This window comes from Quercus robur, chromosome 9, assembly GCF_932294415.1.
Source record: "Quercus robur chromosome 9, dhQueRobu3.1, whole genome shotgun sequence".
Lineage (NCBI taxonomy): Eukaryota > Viridiplantae > Streptophyta > Magnoliopsida > Fagales > Fagaceae > Quercus > Quercus robur.
In genome coordinates, this window is record NC_065542.1 from 912,948 (window position 1) to 936,672 (window position 23,725).

General features: G+C 35.0%; 5 protein-coding genes across 16 annotated transcripts in view; all 5 read left to right on the forward strand.

The window, feature by feature from the left end:
• LOC126699416 (disease resistance protein RUN1-like) overlaps positions 1 to 16,921 on the forward strand; it is a 193,865-nt gene extending 176,944 nt beyond the window's left edge. For 2 of the 12 annotated variants that reach the window (XM_050397224.1, XM_050397216.1), the window contains exons 11-12: positions 13,402 to 15,547; positions 16,121 to 16,921. The gene's annotated coding sequence lies outside the window, so the exon portion shown is untranslated. Of the gene's footprint in view, positions 1 to 10,837; positions 12,155 to 13,193; positions 15,548 to 16,120 lie in introns of those variants that run through there. The other 10 variants (XM_050397225.1, XM_050397226.1, XM_050397221.1 and 7 more) reach the window with 10 other exon arrangements.
• The window catches only part of LOC126699414 (TMV resistance protein N-like), a 90,989-nt gene that overhangs the window by 56,254 nt on the left and 11,010 nt on the right, over positions 1 to 23,725 (forward strand). The gene's annotated exons all lie outside the window — the stretch shown is intronic.
• The window catches only part of LOC126699422 (uncharacterized), a 105,090-nt gene that overhangs the window by 40,159 nt on the left and 41,206 nt on the right, over positions 1 to 23,725 (forward strand). The window lies entirely within an intron of this gene.
• Positions 31 to 864, forward strand: LOC126699421 (TMV resistance protein N-like). Its single transcript, XM_050397247.1, has one exon. It carries the CDS (start codon positions 302 to 304, stop codon positions 824 to 826), a length of 525 nt encoding a protein of 174 aa, XP_050253204.1. The 5' UTR covers positions 31 to 301; the 3' UTR covers positions 827 to 864.
• Positions 3,731 to 8,761, forward strand: LOC126699703 (disease resistance protein RUN1-like). Its single transcript, XM_050397654.1, has 5 exons — positions 3,731 to 5,073; positions 5,474 to 6,572; positions 6,670 to 6,945; positions 7,031 to 7,549; positions 8,207 to 8,761. Exons 1-5 carry the CDS (start codon positions 4,568 to 4,570, stop codon positions 8,759 to 8,761), a joined length of 2,955 nt encoding a protein of 984 aa, XP_050253611.1. The 5' UTR covers positions 3,731 to 4,567.

Sequence of the window (23,725 nt, forward strand, 5' to 3'; positions counted from 1 at the left end):
AAGCATTCTTTCTTTCACTTCCAAACACCACTCATTTTATCGTAACTGATTCATGAATCTGGCGTTATTTCAAAAGAAAATTTTTGAGCTTTTTAGTTTTCTCTGCAATTTCATAAAAAATCTGTGAACTCACTTTTCGAGCACGAATATCCATCTCCTTTTCTTCTTTTCCACTTCTTGAAATTAAAATCCAACTCAAATTTGCTTTCTTCTTCCTCAATTTATATTTTTCTTTTGTGTGTTAAATTCTTCAAAAAACTATTTTAATATATTTTTAATACATATCTCTAGCATATTTGCGATGGCTTTTCTGGCCATAGAAAACGCCTCCTCCTCCTCATCTGTTCCTCCTTCTTCTACTCGTGGATGCAAATACGAATACGATGTATTTCTCAGTTTCAGAGGCATCGACACCCGCAACAATTTCACAGACCATCTATACTATAGGTTGAAGCAAGAAGGGATATTCACATTTAGAGACGATGAGAGGCTTGAGCAAGGAACAAAGATTAACTCAGGGCTCCTGAGAGCAATAGATGAATCGAAAATCGCTGTTGTTGTTCTATCCAAACAATATGCTTCGTCGAGTTGGTGTTTGATCGAACTAGCAAAGATTGTTGAGTGCATGGACAAGAAGAAACTGACAGTCCTTCCTGTGTTCCACTACGTGGATCCTAGTGATGTCAGGTATCAGAGAGGGTCTTTCACGGAAGCTTTTGCAAAACATGAAAATCAATTCAAAGATAAGATTGATGATGTGAAGACTTGGAGAGTAGCCTTGACAAAAGTTGCCAATCTCTCTGGATGGCATCTAAAGGATGAGTAAGAATTTCTTTTCTTTTCTTTTCTTTTCAAATGATAGTTTTTATTTTATTTTTTTTAATTCCTTAATTTTCTTATTGTTATTTTCTTTACTTTGCCACGACATCTTTCTTTTATTTAGCCTCCTGTATATAGGGGCGGAGCTATAGCATGGCTTGGGGGGCCTCCCCCATTTTAAAAAATTATTTTTTATTATACATAAGTATTAAAACTTTAAATATTTAGCTACAAAAATAAAAGTTGGCCCTCCAAATGTTTGAGTTAGTCTAATAATACTCTTAAAAACTTAAAAACCAAATCAATAGAATTTGTCAATTGGTCTAGTAGTTATAGAGAGAAGGTAGTTTTTGTTTTCTCTAATTCGTTTTTTGTACATATTTAATATAAAACTAAACAGCTTTTGTATACTCATTGGAGTTTAAAAGATGATAAGTTCCCTTAAAAAATTATCTTACGAATATATATATTTGAAAATTGTTAATATTTATATTTGTGTATGTACGTTTACATATGTACGATGGTTTATCTTGACTCGAAACTAATATATTAATACCAAATTTTGGCCCCCCAAACAAAAAATTCTAGCTCTCCCCTGCCTGTATATGACAAATCTAGGAAATTATAAGCTCGAATTGGGCTTTGGTTGAACAACATCGCATGCATATATTGTTTGTAGCACGTACATACTATATACTTGTAGAGTTCCCTTTTTTTTCTTTTTTTTTTGACTGAACGAAGCTCAGATTGTATGTTTGCTGAATATTTTAATTGTCTCTAAAGTAATGTATCTAGCAATTACTTAATTAGACTTGGAATATAGCTTCAGATGTGCCACACCAAACCTTGTTCACATGAAAATTATCATTAAAACAAGGCCCATGACCATGAGCGCTAGGCAATTATTACGAGGGTTGTATAGACGAGTTAAAGTTTTCAAGGAATTTTCTTAAAATTTAAAGAACATAGTTGCATCCTATACTATAATGATTAACTACGCTTGAGCTTATTGTGCATGTGAGTGCGGATTAATGTTGCATCTTGAGTTCCTCTAAAGAATAAAGAAAGATATTTGCCTCAAGTTTTTCTAGTTATCTTGCAAATTCCTTTGTTCAACCGTTAAACACAATTTATATACATTCTCTAGCATCCCCACATCTCACATTACAAATTTTATATGAGAAGTGTTAGAGCAACCACATCAGTAGTTGCAAAAATGTGTAAAATGCAAAAAGTACTCAATTTTGCACAATTTAACCCAAAAAACACCCACATCAATCTTTGTAAAAATGTGCAAATATACACCATGGCTTTGCAAATGAACAGTAACCGTGCATATATGCATGGTTACTGTTCATGTGTAAATGATTTTTTTATTCTTTTTTTCTCTCTCCTCTGTCAAACTACTTCTCTTCCCCAACGTTTACAACAACCCAGCGCAATAGAATAAGAAGAAGGAAGAAGAAAATAACCACCCAACCACCAAACCCAGTGCCACCACCAAACACTGCAACCTAGCATAAAAAATTAACCCAAAATCAACAGAAAAGCAATTAGAAAATCCAACTCAAAATCAAGACAAACCCACTAGAAAACCCAACTCAAAATCAATTAAAACTCACTGGGAAACCCAACCCAAAATGCCCGATCTGCTGTTGTCGGGTCTTCCATTGCTGTCGTCGGGATCTTCCATTGCTGTTGTCGGTTGGGGGTAGGAGGCGGAGGGTCGTTGGTTGGGGGTGGGAGGTGAAGGGTCGGTGGTGGAGGAGAGAGGGAGCAGCAAAGGAAAGAGGGAGGGCAAAAGCGAGAAGGAGGCCAAATCGGCGAAGGGCTGAGGCAACGGCGGCGACGAGCTGGATCGGTGGCAACGGTGGGCTGGGTGAGGCAGCTGTGAGGGAGAGAGTGAAGGAAAGAGAGGAACGGGTGAGAGAGCTGAAAAAGTAAAATAGATTCTGAGGGAAAGAGAGAATGGGTATTAATAAATAATAATAAACAAAAACAATAAATAATATTATTTAATTAGAATAGATTTGTAAAATAGATAAACTGATGTGGGTGTTTTGGAAATGTGATAATGTAAAATAAAAAAAGTAGGTTTTTAGTATAAAATAGACGGAAATTTTTAGACGAACTGATGCGGTTGCTCTTATGTCTATAATATTTTCACAACACTTTATAATTGTTATCTAATTTATATATATATATATATATTTTTTTTTTTCTAGAACTGCATTGATAACCAGGATATGATGTTCAGGCAGATGGTAATGGTTAGGCCAAAAGCCCGACTATGTCCTGCAATTTATTTGGTCTATTTGTTATATTGGTTTTTCGTTGTAACTTATCCTCTTAGAAATTTCCAAGTAATGGCATGCCCTTTTTTTTTTTTTTTTCTGTAAGCAAAATAGCAAATATTCATTAAAAAATGATTAATTGAGCAGACCAAAAACTAAAGAATAGGTTTAGAAACAATTCATTTGACCACAATGTCAAGACTTAAGTGAAAGCACCATGTTTACATAATCACATTCAGGTTAATTTTATTTGAAGAAGAACAAAGTTTCAATATAAAAAAGGTAGGAATTATATTTTAAAAGAGCTACAAACTCACCGACAAAACAATAATTCACAATAGTTTCACCCTTTCCCTAACTAGTAACAAAATCCAATCGGTATATTTTAGGGTAATTGATACTAAGATTTTAAGATATGTTTGGAAGACCTTCCTCGTCTTTTCCTACTTCATTGCTACCATAATTCTTCGTTGTTAAAAAAGAGGACACCCACTTCAACTTTACACATACGCTGCTTTGTCTCAGAAGGAAATTACATAAAACTCAAGTAGCAGTCAAGCCCTTTCTTTTTTATACGAGAAGATGGGAAGGGAGGGACACTTTAGCAACAGTGCTTGACTAGTTGACTTGCATTTTGCTAAGTTCACTTATAGCCTTATTTAAAATTACTCTATTTTACCATTAAAATCTTCTAAATTTCTTAGAAAATTTTTAAATCTTATGATGTTATATATTTTATATTATGTTTAATTTAAGTAGTTGTTGTATTAGGGAGATACCTGGAAGATGAGGCGACGTTAGTTTCTTACCTGACTTCAGCAATGACCCAACATTACTCCACGCGGAATTTTGTTCTAATAAATTTGGACTTCCTAGTCTTTTTCTTTCTTCATTGCTACGATGTTTCCTTGTTGATACATGCGTGGTGTGGACACGCACTGTATTTACACATACGCTGCTTTGACTCACAAGGGAAATTTACTTTAATTAAAGTCCTTTTTTTTTAACCTGGAAGATATGGTGACTGAGTCCAGTTGCAAATTGAATACTCTGTGTCTCACTTTTCTGCTTTGCTTAATTATGTTTTCCTCTCTCCTCCTCTCTTCGCACTGAATTTTCTTCCTCTCTCTCTCTTCCTATCAACCTGGTTCTACTCCTTCACAGACAACCCAAATCAACTGTGCCAACGTACTCCGATCCACCGTGGTCAACGTCAAATAGAGAGAGCGCCGATCTGTGAGCTTTGATCTCCCATCTCCGACAGAAATTTTCTCCTATCTGTGAGCACGTAATTGCAAGTAGACCGCACCAGTGTTCTGTCTGTCACTTACAAACACTCCATCCAGTGCTCTGCTTTCTTCTTCTCCAATTTATTTTCCTTTCATGTGTTAATTCTTACTAAGTTGAATAATTTTCTTAATACATATCTTTAGTATATTTCCGATAGCAATTCTATGGGCACAGAAAACGCCTCCTCCTCATGTTTTCCTTCTTCTTCTACTTCTGCGCCTAGATGGACATACGAATACTATGTCTTTCTCAGTTTCAGAGGCTCTGACACCCGCAAAAAATTTACAAGCCATCTATACGAAGCATTGAAACGGAATGGCATAACCACTTTTAGAGACGATGAAAGTCTCGATCGAGGAGCATTCATTAAACCAGAACTCTTGAAAGCAATAGAAGAATCAAAGATTGCTGTCGTTATTTTCTCGAGAGACTATGCTTCATCGAGTTGGTGCTTGACTGAACTAGCAAAGATCGTCGAGTGCATGGACAAGAAGAAGCTAACAGTTCTGCCTGTTTTCCATGATGTGGATCCTAGTGATGTGCGCAATCTGAGGGGGACTTTTGAGGATGCCTTTGCAAAACATCTCATTGATAACACTGAGAATGTGCAAACTTGGAAAGATGCTGTGTCAGATGTTGCTGGTATCTCTGGATGGGATTTACGGGATGAGTAAGAATTTGTTTTTGTTTTTTGTTTTTACTATTTTTCCTGATACTATTTTTCGCTACTTTCTTTATTTGGCCACATGACAACTTTCGTTGTCTCCTGTATATTACAAACCTAGGAAAAAATTATAAGCTCGAATTGTACATTGGTTGAAAAACATTGCATGCATAATTTGTGCCACATATATGTTAATAATGTTATACACTTTTAGAGTTCCCCTTTTGCTACTTAACAAAGCTTTTTTTTTTTTTTTGGAATAGCTACTTAACAAAGCTAAGATTTTACTTTTGCTGAATGTTTAATCCCTAAATTAATGTATCTAGCTATGCCTTATCAGATTCTCCACAAAAAAAAAAAAAGCTATGCCTTATCAAAACTATTATTTTGCTAATTTTTTTTGCAGGCCTGAATCAACAGTTATCGAAAAAATCATTCAATGGATAAATTATGAGTTGGATCGTGAAGTCCCAAGTGTTTCTGAGCACCTTGTTGGAATGGAATCTCGTTCGCAGCAAATGCTGGATTTATGTTTGCGTGAAAGGTTAGATTGTGTCCGTTTTATTGGGATTTGTGGTATAGGTGGAATTGGCAAAACAACTCTTGCTCGAGAAATTTATAATCAAATTTTTCGTGACTTTGAAGCTAGCAGCTTTATTTATAATATTAGAGAAGAATCTGAAAATCAACGTCTAGTTTCTTTACAGAAACAACTTCTTTCTAAGATTCTCATGAGTACCCAAAAAAATATATCGAATGTTGATGAGGGAATCAATGCTCTAGGGAAGCGATTCCGCAATAAGAAGGTTCTTATCGTTCTTGATGATGTGAATAAAGAAAAACAACTAAAAGCATTAGCTGGGAAAGATGAATGGTTTGGTGTAGGGAGTATAATCATTGTAACTAGTAGAGATAGGCATTTGTTGAGAAGGCATGGAGTGAAACATATATATGAAGCTAAAGAGTTGAATGATGATGAAGCTTTGAAACTTTTTAGTTGGAAGGCTTTCAAGAAACCTCATCCTGAAGAAAATTATGTGGATTTGTCTAAGCATTTTGTGAGATACGCTGGCGGTCTTCCTTTAGCTCTTGAAGAATTAGGTTCTTCATTGTTTGGTAGGAAACCTGATGCATGGAGAAGTGCTCTAGATAAACTAGAAGCAAAACCTAATAGACGCAATATGGAAATACTTCAAAATAATTTAGATGGGCTAGATGATACACAAAGAGAATTGTTTTTAGATATTGCATGTTTCTTTAAAGAATGGGACATACATTGTGCAAGAAATACTCTAGAAAGTTTAGGTCACTATCCTGGCTACGATATTGATGTTCTTTTGGAAAGATCTCTCATTACCATTCTATCAAATGAAACTTTGTGGATGCATGATTTGCTACAAAAAATGGGTCAAGACATAGTTCATTGTGAATCCCCTACAGAGCCTGGTAGGCGTAGTAGGTTATGGTGTTATAAGGATGTCCTACATGTATTGAAAAATAATACTGTAAGTTGACAATTCTAAATTTGAATTTAGAGAAGTATATATATATTCTTTCAAATTCTTTTATGAATTTTTCTAATTTTATTGTTCTTTGTTATAGGGAACAAAGTTTGTTAAAGGTATAGTCCTAGACACACCTGCGGATAAAATGGAACAGTTGAGTGCCAAAGCCTTCTCAAAGTTGAAAAATTTGAGATATCTTAAAATTCGTAATGTCCAACTTCCACAAGGACTTAGTTATTTTTCTAATGAACTACGTGTAATAGATTGGCATGAATATCCTTTGAAATCCTTGCCGACCAGTTTCCAACCAAATAACCTTGTTGAATTAAGAATGCATTGTAGTGGCATCAAGCAACTATGGAAAGGAAATATGGTAAGATATTCACATATGCCAATTTGTATTTCATTTGTTTTCATCATGGATTTAGTTAGACTAATTGTTTATTGGTTTCTAACAGATTTTAAATGAGTTAAAACTCATTGACTTGAGTGACTCTCAAAACTTGATTGAGACCCCGGACCTTAGTGGAGCCCCAAATCTTAAGCAACTGATTCTTCGACGTTGTACAGGACTATGTAATATACATGCATCTCTTGGTGATCTCAAAAGGCTTATTCTCTTGGATTTGAATAAATGTAAATGTCTTGAAAGCCTTCCTCACAATATCAGCTTTAATGCTCTCGAAACTTTTATTCTTTCTGGTTGTTCAAGACTAAAGAAGTTTCCAGAGGTTGTGGGAAATATATTATATTTGTCAAAACTTTCTTTGAAGGAGACTGCTATAAAAGACCTACCATTTTCAGTGAAGCATATAATTGGCCTTACTAAATTGGATCTAAGAGACTGCAAAAACCTTTCAAGTCTTCCTAGTGCTTCTTGTTTGATGTCTCTAAAAATTCTCATTTTATCTGGTTGCTCAAAACTTGTTGAACTGCCAGAGAATATAGGGGAAATCAAAGGTATGGAGGAGTTAGACGTGAGTGGAACTGCTATAACATGCCTACCTTCCTCCATTTTTAACTTAGAATATCTCAAGATACTATCTTTAGTTGGATGCGGGGGGCCATCATCTAGTAAGTTCAAGGGGTTTCCTTTAGTGCAACGTAGAAGAAGTCCAAATCCCATGGGAATGCTACAACATTCTTTAATAGAAAATCCCATGGGAATGCGACAACATTCTTTAATAGACTTACAGTTTTTGACCGAACTTGATCTAAGTTATGGCAATGTTCAGACAATTCCTAATGATCTTGGGTGCTTGTCATCTTTAGAACCTTTAAATCTAAAGGGAAATAATTTTGTTTCCCGTCTTGAAAGTATTATTCGACCATCTAATCTGAGATATCTTTATATGGGTGGTTGCACTCATCTTCAAATGTTGCCCAAGTTCCATTAAATATTGTGTATATTGATGCAACAAAGTGTACCTCACTAGAAACATTATCATTAAGACCAGAATACGATTTTTGGCCGATATTACGTCTCCTCAATTGCGACAAATTGATCAAGAATCAAGGCTGCGGTGACTTGTTTTCAACAATGTTAAGACGTTATATCATTAATCACCAGGTCTCTCTCTCTCTCTCTCTCTCTCTCATGTGGAATTCTAAGCATCATGAATTGTATGTTTCAGGGTCGGCAAGATGATTTTTATTACAAAGTCGTGATTCCTGGAAGTGAAATTCCAAAATGGTTTAGCCACCAAAATGTGGGGGCTTCAATGAATCTGCAAGTGCCCCCAAATTTATTGTGTAACAAATTGATGGGAATAGCTGTGTGTGCTGTTTTTGTATTCCGCCAGCATCATCCACTTCACCAACTTCATTTTGAAGATTATGGACATATGATAGGTACGCATGACCTTTGGTGTTCCGTTGGTGGATCTAGAAGAGAGGGCCTTATTTTATCCGAGGAATTTGGAAAGATTGAATCGTATCAGCTTTGTTTGAGATATTTTCCCTTTGCATCCTTTGGAGAGGACTGGAAAGAAATATTGAATAAAGTCAACGCTAATGGATTCAGCCAGATTGAAGTTAAATTTGAAGCTGAAGGTCCAGGCTTGGAGGTTACAAAATGCGGGGCCCAACTAGTATTCGAGCGAGACATTGAAGACCTAAACCAAACTAAGGCTGGGCCTAGCAACTGCATCATCACTCCTTATGATGAGGATGGTTTTGACGATTCATAAAAAGATACAAGCGGAGACAGCAGCAGTGATGAATCTGATGGGGAAGGGGCAGGACCTAGTGGAGAAGCTACCTCTAATGATGTAGATCTACCACACCCAAAGAGGATACTACTCCCTAATCTAATTGAAAGATTTATTCAAAGTTTGGGAAATTGGATTTGGAATTCACGAACACAAGAACAGGGTGACTCTGATTGCAAGGAAGAGAAATCCCAGTGTAATTGGTAGCTTTGATGAATCTGCACGGATCAACTTTCTTGTCTTCGACTTTTTGTAAGTCGATATCTTTTCTCCCTTTTTTCTTTTTGAAATTTCGTTGGCGTTTCTTTTCTTTTTATTCTATGACAAGGGCCGTTTTAGTTTGGTAATTTGTTTTCTCATTTCTGTTGGCTACCTCATATATTTATTTGGACTTTGTTGAAAAGGAGAAACTTTCAGGTTGCTAGCTGACGAAAAAGCATGTGGAACTAATTGTATGGTAATCATTTTTGTTCGATTGTGTTGGATGGTATATTTGGAACTTTGTTATTGCTCTCTTTTTGTAGTATTTACTACAACTTTCAATAGGAGAATGCAATAGATGCATGGCACTCCAGTGTTGTAAAATCAATAGGAAAAAGGAAAATTGGGGCCCTGTTTCCATAGGAGTTTGCCTTCTCTTTTCGAAATTAGATTTAAGAGAGTATTCCTTTTGCTTCTCTCATGCTCTTTTCCCCGGGGAGGGGGCTTCAGTGGTTTACAAGAGAAGTTAAATTGCATTAAAGGTGATAATATTAGTTGCAAACTTATCATTTAAAAGTAGGACAACCATTTTAAAGCTTAAAGAGCTCTTCTTCTCTCTTTTTTACTTTTGACTTTACACCACACCACCCATTGTTTGGTTGATTGGAAAGCTGTGGAAATTTTGTTTTTTGGTATTTGTATTTTATTCCGAGTTCATCCTTGAATTAGGCCTGAAACAGTTGAATTAGGTTCCTAAGTTCTGAATTGTTTTTCCGGGTCCCAATTCCCAATATAACAAACTTACAAAATTTCATTATTTTTTGTTTTCATTTTAACAATTTGGTTTAAGGACGAAATTATATCTAGAACTCCTGATGTGTGTTTGTTTGTATGACAAGTTAGCTTTGTTGAGTTAATAGAGTAAAGCTATAATATTGATTTCTTTCTTTGGATTTGGAATATTAGCAATAGATGGCTACTCTGCCATCTATTAATATCATTTGTTGTGTTCTTTCTGGTCAAAATCATATTATTGATGTACTCGATAGTCAGTATGAAACTTGTATTTAATTTGTTTTTCCCTGTTATCTATTCGCTTCTTTTTCAGAGAGGGTCAATTTTGGGGCGCGCTCAAACACTGATGAAAGGTGATTATCATCCTTGACAATTTGGAATTAGAAACTCCTCATCGTCTTATTTGTGAGAGGGTCAATTTTGGAGCGCGCTCAAACACTGATGAAAGGTGATTATCGTCCTTGACAATTTGGAATTAGAAACTCCTCATCGTCTTATTTGTCATTTGGGTGTCATGTTGTTCCATCTAGGTGCACTGATGTGGCAGTCCTATATATTGCATGGGATCATTTCCAGAGTGGTTGAATCAATACAATTGCATTGAAGCTTCAATTCCTAGCAGTTGCACAAGCTTGACAGTGTAGGAGTATGGCCTTTTTCACTTCATGCTCATCTTGTTAGTATTATATATGAACCCTTTTCTTGATGTGGTTTTTTAACAGGTTCTGAGAAGGGTTGAGGCAGTACATGACTCAGTTTGGTGAATTGGAAAATGTAATGGTGACGAAGGTACTGTGAACATTCCTGTGTGTAATGGTGATGAAGGGCACTTTAATTTTTGGTTTCTATGTTCAGTATATGTTCTTTGTTCATGCAAGATAATTCTTTTGGTAGTTGATTCTCTCATTTTTGTTAGGAGCCGTAATTGGCTGTCATATTTGAATTTTTCTTGCAGATGAATTCAAAGATTGTTGACTACAACAGATTGATTAGTTTCCACAGAAAGCAATGGATTCTTGGAGTTGAAAAGTTTATTTTATCTTACATTGAGCTGCAAAGGTTTAATTCACTGAATGATTAGTCTAAGGCCATTGTCTTGTGAGGTCAATGATAGGGAACAAGGACCATGCCATGCCTTATTACCTTATCAAGGTGAGAAGGGTAGTCTAAAAATTAGTAGCTCTTGAGCATGTTTACTTCGGTGATAGCTTAGTTTAAGAAGCTTATTATCATTTTCTCATTTTTATTTTTAAGTTTCAAATGATAAAATTTGAAATACTACGTTCTGCTCAATTCTACATACAACATAAGCGTCCCATTACATAGTTCCGACATGTATGATATGTTGACAGGATATCGTGGATGCATCTGGTGTGTCACTGGTTATAATTGGACCTAACAGCATTTGTATAAATTCCCCTTGGCCCTAATAGGTCTATCTATTTCTCCAATGTCCTCCAGAGGAGGTTTGCTCTATATAGAAACTAGAGAATTGGACCTAAGTGGATTCCAGACAAGTGTTTTCCTTCAATACACTTAAAATTTTAAGTAGATTTACTAATTTAAGTAAGATTTATTTGGTAGGTGATTCTTGATGGTGTTCAAATGTTCACGTGTTATTAGATGAAAATAATTATTGGATACAAATCTATGTAATATCTAAAAACTGAAGCGTCTCATTTATTACTTCTACGATCTTGTTGAGCCACATCATTAAAGCATTTTGGTCCACTTTAGTTCAATTTGGTCCACTTGGTCCTGTTTGGTCCACTTTGGTCTATTCGGTTCATTTTGGTACACATGCAAATCCATATGACTAAAGTAATGGTCAAATGCCTAAGTTGAATATATTTAATGAACTTATAGTTTATCATTTATTCTTTAATTGTATTATTACTGATCAGAATCATCTTTTTTGATGTACTTAGCTCAAACTTTTATTTTATTTATTTAGTTTTATTTGTTAACTATGCAACTTTTTTAGTCTACTAGAGCATCCAGACATGATTCTTGACAATTTGGAATTAGAAACGTCTCATCCTCTAATTTGTCATTCAGAAACCAAGATCAGATAAATGGGACATGGAATGCTTGATAGCAAAGATGATCGTCCTACTACCAGTAGTACGGGTTTTGGTGCTACTACCACCACTAATTGGTCTTTGGGTGTCTCTGGGGTTGAGGCTAATGATGATGGAGTGGAACTGGTTTCAGAAATTCAAAAGATAAAAAAAATCCCACAAAGATCACTTGAAAGCATGAATATGTATACATATTCATCTAAACATTTGTTTTTGTGTATGACTATTTCTCTGTTTGGCTGCAAGGAAACTTGAGGAAAATTAATGTAGAAAAGTTACAAAGCTTTGAATTTTATCTCTTTTTGATGTTTTAGTTCTGGGGAATCATAATGCTCGATTAAGAGCAACCACATCAGGTCTTGTATAGTTTTCTAAAATAGAAAAAAAATGTACCCATTTTACACATTTTGAGTAAAAAAACACCCACATCAGTGGGTGTAAAAATGTGTAAATATACACATGAGCTACAATAACCGTGTATATTTACATGGTTATTGTAGCTCATTTATCTATTATTTTATATTTGTTTCTCTTTCCTCTCATTACCTCTTACTCTCACCTCTCTCTTTTTCTCATTTCCTCTCTCACCGATCAACTCTCTCACATGCTATCAGATCTTTAAAGTGTCGATCAGAGTCGACTTTCTCGAGCCGCTAGCGCCGAGTACGGCGAGGATTTTGCCGTCGTGAGCTTCGCTAGAAATGTCGTTGAACAGCATCTTCGTGTAGGTGAAGAAGCTGTCTCCGATTTCCGGTTTGGGCATTCTCCGGCGAGAGATTAGCGATGGCAAGCTCATCTTTCGGCGGACTTTGACATTTTAAGTCAAGTTGCTGAAGGAAAGCACGAACGGCAACGGAGACTCGATGCTCGGGTTGCTGAGATGGAGGACCTGGGTTTGTGTTAAAAGAAATGATTATTTTATTAAATAAATGTGTAGAATATATAAACTGATGTGGGAGTTTTGTAAAAGTGAGTGTGTAAAATAGAAAAAGTAGGTTTTTTCCTTGCAAAATAGATGGAAATTTTACGAGTTGATGTGGTTGCTCTAATATGGGCTGAAATTGTGGTTCTGGGCTTAGTTCTTGAGTTCTCAACTTTCTGGGTTTCTTTTGAAACATATAAATTTTGTTTTCTTATCATGTATTTTTCTTAGACTGGATGAGTGAAAAAATTCTAGGGTTTATTCTTTCTAATGGTTTTGTTTTCAGAACACATAAGCACGGCTCCAGCAAGCCAGTTGTGTTTGGCTTTGCTAGAAATTTCTTTCCATAACATAAAATGCATTTTTATTTTTTTATTTTTTTTTTACACTAAGAAAGTATAACTTATTGTAGGTTATGTTGTTTTGTATATATGTTTTCTGATGGTACCAGTTGGAGCAATGCCAAAAACCTTTGGAGGAGAATATAATTGTTTATTTGGGGACAGTTTGTGGGAAGACCCACATTGCTTACTGCTTATACACAAGCTGAGTCACTTGATAAGGAAGCCCAAGAAGAAGATATGCATCTTTTTGCCCCTATGGGGGTGCTGGCTCAGCAGGTAAGCTACTATTTAACATGTTGGTTTTGTAATTTGATGTTCAGTTTTGGGCTGTATTTAAGTTTGAGGCAATTTTTCTAGTTTATATGGCTGGTACATTGCACAGTAATGAAGTTGTGTGCTTCTTGGCTTGGCAGAGGTTGAAGGTCTTCAGGTTGTGAGGGGGGGGGGGCTGGGCTATTGGTTGTTAGTGCTTATGTATGCAATTTCTTATTGTGATTCTAGATTTTAATTAGGGGCTTTCTGATTCTAATTGGTTCAATTTCACCTTGGAAGGGAGTTTGGCATTTAATAAACTGAATCATGATTATACTATGAGCTCATTACTCCTTGAAAAGTATTAACAAAATCAAAAAAAGGCTGGACTACCAGAAAATACATAAGCATCAATTTCTAGCATTGAGGATTCAATTGCTAGAAATTAGTCAACCTTGATTGTGCATAAGTGTGGGCTTACTCTTCCAACAACATGGTGATATGTAGAGTTTAAGAAAATAATAAGGCATTGCGTGGCCTCTTTATCTGATAATTGGGGTCTTATTCGTCAATTGATGATTGATAATAACCAAAAAAAAAAAAAAAAAATGCAAAACTGTAATTATGAGGCAAGACCTAGTAGAACTAAAAGCTCTAAAGAGGAATTTGACCTTGAGAGACTGAGACAACCCCTTGATCCCATTCTTAAAGATGAGGGAAAACAAGTTTTAGAATAACGTTTCCATTACTCACACTGCTGCCTTCATTACTTCTGTACTCTTCCTTCTGTCATAAATTTATATAAAAGATCTCAATTATTTTTACTTTTCTTTGTGATTTGGTGAGAAATTACTTTTCCATCCCTTTTACCCACATTAACACTGCCTCATTTTTCAAAAATATTTATTTGTTTTAAATTTCCTTGTAAATCAAAATTTCCAAACTTAGATCTGTCCTACATGACCTGTCATTTATTTTTTGATTTGATTTTAGATTTGTACACTTCTGTTAAGGACATCACAATTTGATTTTAGATCATATATAGTTTTTGGCCAGTCAAATTGACTCTGGCATTCTGGCCAACTGATTAATCATTGATGGGATGTGGATGTTGATTATTGAAGATTTGAAGTTTAAGAAATTTTTAAACATGAGAAATTTTATTGCAAAATAGGAAACCTTACTTCATAAATAGATAGATTAACATTGCCATATGTATATGCTTTCTATTCTTTTGGATAAACATCATATACATTTAAAACTTATGAGGTTCGTGATGATTGTTTTTTGTAGGTTATAGTTGAATTAGATTGGCACAAATAGAAAAGAAAAATAAATTAGAATATGTGATTGCCAACACTCCACATCATTTAAGCGGTCATGGAAGTAACATATGAGAGAAGCATACTGCTTGTATATATGATCTGTGTGGGATTGGGTACAATGCTGGTGTCCACAGAAATTTTAATGGGACAATGTCCCATTTTGGAATTGTGTTCATAGATCTCATGTGCATGATTTGTACTCTTCTCTGTATCTCAACTTGCACTATAAAATATATTTTCAAAAGTTATATGAGCCCTTATGTATTATTTATTTTTCTTAAACTTAAAAAATGGTTTTTTAATTAAGGAAAAATGATAGAATGAGAAGCTTTATGCAAACCTCAATGCTAGCAAACCACAGTTTTTGACATTCTTAATGTTCTGGTTCTCTGGTGGGTTTTTAAACATACATCAGTAAATGAAATAGCCAAAGAAAATTTGTTCATAGATGCTCCGACTTTCAATTAATTCCCAAGCATCTTTGTGTTTTCTAATTTGGTGCTCCATTTTACTAGACATCAATTAGTTCTTCTTACAGACATTTAGGATGTCCTTGCTGTAAGTTAGAGTTATGCTAATATATTGGCTCTCAAGCTGTCAATTTTTTTTGTTTGGGGGGCAAGGGGTGTGCAGATTGTTGTTGACACTGCATCTCCTACAGATCGTGCTCATGTAACCGGGCAAATGCCAGGGAATTGAGTGTTATCTTCTGGAGGTAAAGAGGACTTGCCAATGACTGCAGAAATGGTGGTTGGTTCTGCTTCTGCTGATGACTGTGCTGTCCTTTGACTGTGCAGTTGCATTTTAGTCAGTTTGGCCATGCTTTGGACTTGTATCTTCCCATGGTAAAAGTTGTGGATTTGCATCAGGTTAAATGAGAATGGTGTAGAGGGTTTGCTGATGAATATTACTTACTGCATCTTTTTTCTTGACAACTATTTCAAAATGCTTAAACCATGGCCATGCAGCATGTAATTGGATGTGTTGTTAAACCTTCTTGGGTTTGTTCAAGGTTTTAAATGGGCTTGCTTGCCGAGAGATACTTTTACCACCTTATCTATATAGCAAAAATTCAAAATTGCACAAGACTAGTAATGGCTAAAATCAAGATGTTGAGATGTGACTACAAGGCGGAAAATGAACACATCATGATTGAACACTTAGAGGTAGCACTAAATGGAAAACAAATGAAAAATATTCTGCAAAATTCATCCTGGGATGCAAATTGAAATTTAGTAACTCTTTAGAGGTTTTTCCTGGTGCTAATTGATTGCATGGTTTTTTCTTGTTGCTATTTGCACATCATGTAAACTGATTTTGTACTGTAATTGCATATGCTTAGTAGTATGTATCACATCCTTTTGGGTGTTGCCCATATGTTTTTGGCTTGACTAATATCATGATGCATTTTTCTTCAGGATGAAAGAATGACATGTCATAGGGGATTTTGATTTTGTGACATTTGCTGATGAAATTTTAGCTAAGTATGCTTCTCAAAAAGTACATAGGATACTTGGGCAGAGGTGTGTCCTAGGTGTCATCATGATATGCCTCTTGTTGGCATTGGGACGTGCTTGGGCCTAATAGGCACTCATGTGGATAGCCGGAGTATCAAAGGAAAGAGCCTCAGAAATTCCTTATTATCTCAGAGAAACTCAAGAATTCTTGGAGAGGTCAAAATAGAGGAAAGCATATGAAGCAAGGATGTTGATACCGTACCGTACCGGCCGGTACGGCCGGAATTCTTCGTACCGGTCGATGAACCGGTACCGAAACACCTTTAAAATGTACCGCTCAAGATACCGGCCTATACCGGACAATACCGGCCATACCGGAGTATACCGGACGTTTCGGCCGGAAAAGAGAAATTCGGCCGGTACAAAAATTGAAAGGAAAAATAGAAGAAATGCATGATTTGAACAAACCCCAGTGCAGCAAGTTGCCACCACATTGACATCGCCGATTAGATCTTCTTCTTCCTTTTTTTTTTTTTTCTTCTTCTCGTCTGTTGTCCTTCTCCATTGCTCTGATTTCTTCTCTTTTTTTGCTGAACAATGAACATTGCTATGTGGTATTTCCTTCTTTGTTTTGTGCTATTTGAAATTTCTTAAGCCCCTTTACACGTGACTAGCCTTGGAAATGTTGAAAACTTGTATTTTTTTAATAAAAGATGGGCTGAATGGTTCAGCCTTTTAGCTTCTTTTCAGTTTTGAGCCCCACGTTATGTGATATTGTGATGCATTAATTGCATCACATCAATAGAACCTTATAGTTTTATTTTTTTTATTTTTAAGTAGCAACTTTTTAGTTTTGTTTGTATGATGAATAATTAAGTTTTTTGTTTTTTATATTGTGTATTTTTTTTTCTTTATATGCAATGAACAATTGAATTAATGTTTTATGGTAAATAAAGATTTTTAAGGTAATGTTTTATGGTAAATAGAGATTTTGTGTGTGTATATATTTATATATATATATTAAATATATAAAATAGCGGTAAACCCGAAACGGTACACCGGTATTGATCGGTATCCGAAATATATCGTACCGCTGGCCAAACCGGCATAGCCTCCGGTACGGTATTGACACCCTTGATATGAAGAGTTTGAGAAAAGATGTCGAGTTTAGGTTGATGTTTAAAGGAAGTGCTGTAACTTTATCCTAAACAGAGTTCTCCGTTGTAACTGGTTTGTCCCTTGTTTCATCCTTCATGACCTCTGGTTAGAAGTTTGCTAGTAGCTAGGTTTGTGATTGTTTTGTTTGTAAGGTTGATGTTTAAAGGAAGTGCTGCAACTTTATCCTAAACAGAGTTCTCTGTTGTAACTGGTTTGTGCCTTGTTTCATCCTTCATGACCTCTGGTTAAAAGTTTGCTAGTAGCTGGGTTTGTGATTGTTTTGTTTGTAAAGACATGATGTTGGGTATGATTAGCACCAATCAGGTGCTGTAGTTTAGTCTAAGGACTTGCGTCTCTGTGTAGATCTGGGTTGGGATGATGTAAAACTGTTTCATGCTGAGAAAGGAGTTTATGTCTGGGCAGATGCCTTTGTTGTAGTGGACTAGCTAAAGTCTCGTGTTTGAAGTGTTTCTATTTGTATTGGTGTGTTTCATGTCAATAAGAATTTCTGAATTATCCAAATTGATAAAAAAAAAAAAAAAACAAGAGTCATTCACATTTCTTTTGTGTAGATGCTACAATTTTTGAGTCTTAAGGAGTAAGGAGATGCACCTAGACCAGGCGCTTAACACTATAATTTCTTAACATGCTTGATGGTTGTATTTGTCATTGGCTTCCCACTTTAACACCTTTGTATTTCATCCCTCTTTTGTCATTGTATTTCCCACTTTGGACCAAGAATATTGCTTCCAATGTGCCACACATCAAACCTTGTTCACATGAAAGTCACCATTAAAATGAGGCCATTAGCACTAGGCAATCATTATGAGAGTAGTATATACGAGTTTAGTTTTTCAAGGAATTTCAAACTTCAACAAGGAATTCCAAACTTCAAAGAACATACGATGTAGGCCAAAATAAAAGACAAGGAAAGTAAAGATAAACCTAAGAATCAGCACTTAGGGTCACTTGGAATCAGCACTTAAGGCGTTAGGAATCAACACCCAACTAATGAAAAATATCCAATTTGAATTTCATTAATCACATCTATCTTCCGATACAAATAAACTAGGCTCTTATATAGAGCTAGAGCTCTCAAGAAATAAAGAGATAGTAAAAGATAACAACTAATGAAAACTAATCTTAACTGAGCTCAAATACTAATCACTATCTAATCTCAAATCTAATCCCTATCTGAATAAAAGTTTACAATTATCCAATTTCCTATGAGATAAATACAAAAATCTGAAAATGTAAATTCTAAAATAATTTTGGTTTTGCTCTTGAATTAACATAGTTGCATCCTATGTGAGAAGGATTAACTAGCCTATTGGCATTTGAGTGCAGATTAATGTTGCATCTTGTGCATTTGTTATTGCGTTTCCACTTTAGCATGTATGCTCTTCGCATCTAAATTTGTTGAAGCTGCTAATGGACACATTATCACATCAAATTTCATAATTTGTAGACTTGTGCAATTATGAGTGGTCAATGAAAAGTGGTGGGTAGAAAGTGTCCACTTATAATTGCACAAGTTAACAATTATGAAATTGGGGTGCAATTAGGTGTGTCCCTAGAATTTTTCAAATTTGTTTGCTTGGAAGTTCCTATTTGGACTTGATGGAGTCATGGAAGATTAAAATGCTATTACTTTGCAAATTTACCTATTCAAGAATTATTTTATTGGGTTCTCGTGTGAAGTCAAATTGAAGTGAAAGATGTGCCATTTTAATGGTCTAAGTATGAGGGGTTTTTTTTTTTTTTTGGGTTAAAACAGTTTTTAATTTGGGTATTCATTTTATTAGTTATGATTAGTTTTATATAGAGGGGCAAATCTGTAATTTCTGCGAATTAAGGGTAATTTTGTAACACCTGCCTCACTTAAATTGAATTTAATTGCTTCTAGAGTGGAATTGATGAATTATTTAATTTATTTTGAATGTGATATTATTTAATATTATGGTCACTACAAAGAAAATAAATAAAAGAAGATGTAATGTGAGAGTTATTTTTGTGGATTATTCATATTTAACTTTTAGTCTCCTTATTAGTTAAGGAAAAGGATAAGAGATTTCAATTTTGGATTAGGAGTTTAAGTGTTATTGGAATTCTTTAGAGTTCTAGCCTATCTAAACAACCTTAATTTGAGTTTAATTGGGAATTAAAGTCTTGGAAGCTTATTTTAGCTTTAGTGGGTCTTAAACTCTAGCCCAAGTAGGAGTGTTATTTAAGAGTACTAATTGGAGTTGGATTGATCTTCCTAGACTGAATTGGAGTGTTATTTTAGAGGTATATATACTGGGTCCTCTAAGTCAGTCACGTGAAAGGTAGAGAGAGACTGCAAGATTTGAAGAAAAAAGAAGAAGACGAAATCAGTGTTCAGTGTATAAAAGATTAAGAGTAGAGAATTAGGGTTTCTCAAAATTGAAGGGATAGAAGACCGTGGCACTACTAGGGGCAGCCAGCAAATTCGTTATATTGAGGTAAACATCAATATATGCACGCCTTATTGATATCTTTGAACACATATTTGATTAAGGAACCTTCGTCTCTAGGCTGCTTGAAAAATATTAGAATTATACTAACAGTTGCATAAGAATAGAAGTTATCATGGAAGTGTTATTATAGACATGCATTATTTGATTTGATTTTGAAACAGATCCTCATTATATGTACGTGGAGTAGCATCACATCCTACATAGGTTAAGCACTAGTAGATGTTTTGTTGCTGGGATTTACGCAGATTGGTAGTGGTGCTAGCTTTATAACTGTTGTAATCTATATAATTGTTTCAAGTTTCTAAATTATTATCAATGCATGATACAGGTTACTAGGTCCTACGGGTAGAAATAACTTTGTAAATTTATAGCATCCTTTCTGTCTTACGGGTAAGAATCTTATTGGATGCCATATATATGTAATTTGGGATAATATGATCTATAAGCATAATATTATTTGGAAGCCAACTCGTACTGGGAGAATTAAATAAGGGATAATTATAGCAAACCCACCTGAGGTTTGGCTCGTTTGCACTTTGCCTACCCGTGGTTCAAAACTTATCACTTTACCCACTTGAACTTCCATCTGTTACCCACCTTACCCTCAGACGTTGGAAAAACACCCTTTTATTAAAAATAGAAAATAACACGGATCAAACACGAACCATCAAATCTTTTCCTCACAAACACAAGAACACAACATTTGTAAATATAGTTTAAAATTTTCAGTTACACACATCCAAAACCAATTAAATCCTCTGAATCCATACCAAAATCCCTCATATTTTTCAAACCCAAACTGTAATAAAAAAAGTTTTAGAACCCAATCATAGATTAAACAGAAAATAGAAACAAACCAAAGAGAGAAAAACAACACCATTGTTCATCTTGCCAATGGTGGTGTTCTAGTGCTTCGACCTAAAGTTTGATGGTGGCTTGTACGGCGGCTTGGCTGTTGTGGCGGTGGCTCATAGTGGTGCTAACGGCGGCTATGGAGGTCAACCACCATTAGCAAGCCAAAATCAAATAAAACCCACAACCAAAAAGCAAAAAAAAAAAAAAAATTGAAACCCAAGAAGCATTGCCACCCACTCCACCACCACCACTATTAGAACCCACAACTCAGCACCACCACCACACCCACAATCCATAACCACCACAAGCCACAACCCATAACTCCACCATAATCAAATCATTATCAAACCCACAACCCAAAAGCAAAAAAAGAAAAGAAAAAAAGAAAACCCCCGCCGGCCGAGACGGAGGCCAAGATCGAGCTCCATTTTGGCCAAGATGGAGGCCGAGATCGAGCTCCATTCTCTCTAAACCACCGCTGGCCCTCTTCCTGGATCTGCTCCAAACCGCCGAGACGAAGGCTGAGACCGAGATGGATGCGAGAACGAAGGAAATCAGATGAACCCACAACCATAACCACAAAAATTAGATGAACCCACAACCAAAACCACAAAAAAATGAAACCCATGAAGCAAGAATGAAGGAAAATGAAACCCATCGCTATGCTTTGGTCAAGGAAGCTTTTCTGGGAACAAAGGGCTATGTGGGTCAAGTCCTTTGCTTGCTTGTTCGTTCACCAATACATCTCCAGTGATTGCATTGGCTTAGACGGTGCCATCGAACCTGAGCTCGTTACCAAAAACGCCTGTAATGAGTGAAGCAAAAGGAAAATTGTCTTCGAAGAAAGGATTAAGTACTGATGTGACTGTGGCTGTTGTGATAGTTAGGCAGTTGTGATAGTTGGTCTGTTGTGAAATTGTTGATATTGTTATGGATTAAAAATAATTTCATTGAGTCATTTGATTGGTGTGTTGTTCCTCCACTTTGTTCTCATTTAAGTTCATGAGGAATGAAAAACCCTAGCTTTTTGATTCTTGTTATATTTGTTTTAGCCTAAAAATGTGTTTTTCTAATGGCAAATGGCAAGGTGGGTTACGGAAGGCTAACAGAACTAACTTCAGGTGGGCAAAGTGATAAGTTTTGAACCACGGGTAGGCAAAGTACAAACGGGCCAAACCTTAGGTGGGTTTGCTGTAATTATCCCATTAAATAATATAGAGATCTGCATATTTAGCTCATTAGAATGGTTTACTAGGTATTAATTTTTGGAGTACTTGATAAAGCAATTGAGTACTAAGTTAGCTGTAGTTTCATAATTAAATGTGAGATACAAATTTTAAGAGTGAAATTTATATTTTCATTGCTACCTTAGTGTATCCATTCTTATTGAGTTGTCTTATCCTTATTTAGGTTTTAGTTGACATTGATTCAGATAGTTGAGTTGAAACTTGGTTTAGTAACTAGAGGTAAGTGGACTTCAGAACATGACGTCTCTCAAGACGCTTATATTTATATATATTTTTGGTAAAAAAATATATTTATATATACATAATTGCAAAAGTGAAGTTTTCAAAAACTTATACGATTGTTAATGCTTTATACATACCTAAATTTTATTATTTCTTTTATATTACTTTGAAACTGTATAAGTTAAGAATGACTCAAAACTATATATTTGAGAAAGTATTGGTTTTATGATATATGATTGGTATTGGAAATATTGTAATAAAGTAAGAATGTTTTCAAACGGTCAGCTAGACAATCTGTAACCTTTGCCAACACAGGGTTAAGTGTTGGTCTTCGGCCGATATAGTGTTATTGTGGTGTGGTGCAGTGTTATCGTTTACTTTTTGGAGCCAGTGTTGCCTCTATGAGGTTAGTGTTATTGTTCCCCATGGGAATCACCCACCGAGTGTTTAGCAGCTTATGTCTTTGTCTGGCTAAGGCTTAATGTTTTTCATATCAAACTATTGTTTTATTGTGATCGACCTTTATAAGTGGAAAAATTGTTTATTACTATAATATATTGCTTCTACCTATTTAGTGTATTTTGGCTAGCTAAAGTGGTTATTATTTTATTTAATGATTACAGTGTTATAGTTAAATGTTTTATTCTTGACAGTTTTATAGAATATATTATATTACTATTAAAACTATTTGTGAATGTTTTGTAAAGACTATATTTTGTCAATGATACTAATGTTTTGTTTTGAAAGACATCCTCATGTTATGTAGTCTCTTATTTGGCTTTTAGCTCACCCCTTTTTTCCACCCTTTCAGATTAGAGCAGTGGAATATCTTTTGGTGGTAGATCATTGGAGACATAGATTGAAGATTTCATTTGGAGCTATGTTAGTTGATGGATTGTTTTAGTATATTTTCTTAGGATAGTGAGTTTGGCATTTGTGGAACTCTTTGAGATTGTATTTGGAGACTTTATTGTTAAATTTTTTGTTTTATGGATTTCATAGGAAAGATTTTGATGGTTTGAAATATATTTGTGGATATTTAATTACACTCTGTTCCATTATATTATTTTTGATTATTTATAAGACAGGTTGTGTATCTAAATCCTTGGTATGGGTTTGGGGTGTTACAATTTTTGTAATTTAGTTGAGTTTAGAATCTTCCAAGGTATTCTAAGGGTGAGTTTGGTTCAGGTTTTTGTAAAAGTGCATAATGAAAAAAGTGGAGTTTTGTTAAAAGTGCATAATGAAAAAGTGGAGTTTCAAAAAACTGAGTGTTTGGTAAAAACTATTAAAAAGTGCATAATGAAAAAGCTAAGTGTTTGGCTAACACTTATAAAAGTGGCAGTTTGAGGGATAAATTACTAAAAAGGACAATGTATATATAAGAGAATTTATTTCATACTTTTTTTTTTTTGGATGTGAGTTTATTTCATACTTATTAAATCATCTTTTTCATATAATTACTAAATAATAATAATAATAATAATAAATATATATTATTGGTATTATTTTAATAATGTTTGGGCAATTTTTCTTTTTTAGTGTCATAATTATTTGTTATTACTATTAATGACTTCTTATTAATA

What these genes read in the sequence shown, in the direction of transcription:
- LOC126699421 (XM_050397247.1), top strand. Translation starts at nt 302, where the DNA reads ATGGCTTTTCTGGCCATAGAAAACGCCTCCTCCTCCTCATCTGTTCCT.
- LOC126699703 (XM_050397654.1), top strand. Translation starts at nt 4,568, where the DNA reads ATGGGCACAGAAAACGCCTCCTCCTCATGTTTTCCTTCTTCTTCTACT. An exon ending in ATGTATTGAAAAATAATACT is followed by an intron (nt 6,573 to 6,669) that starts GTAAGTTGACAA and finishes TCTTTGTTATAG; the next exon opens with GGAACAAAGTTTGTTAAAGG. An exon ending in AACTATGGAAAGGAAATATG is followed by an intron (nt 6,946 to 7,030) that starts GTAAGATATTCA and finishes GGTTTCTAACAG; the next exon opens with ATTTTAAATGAGTTAAAACT.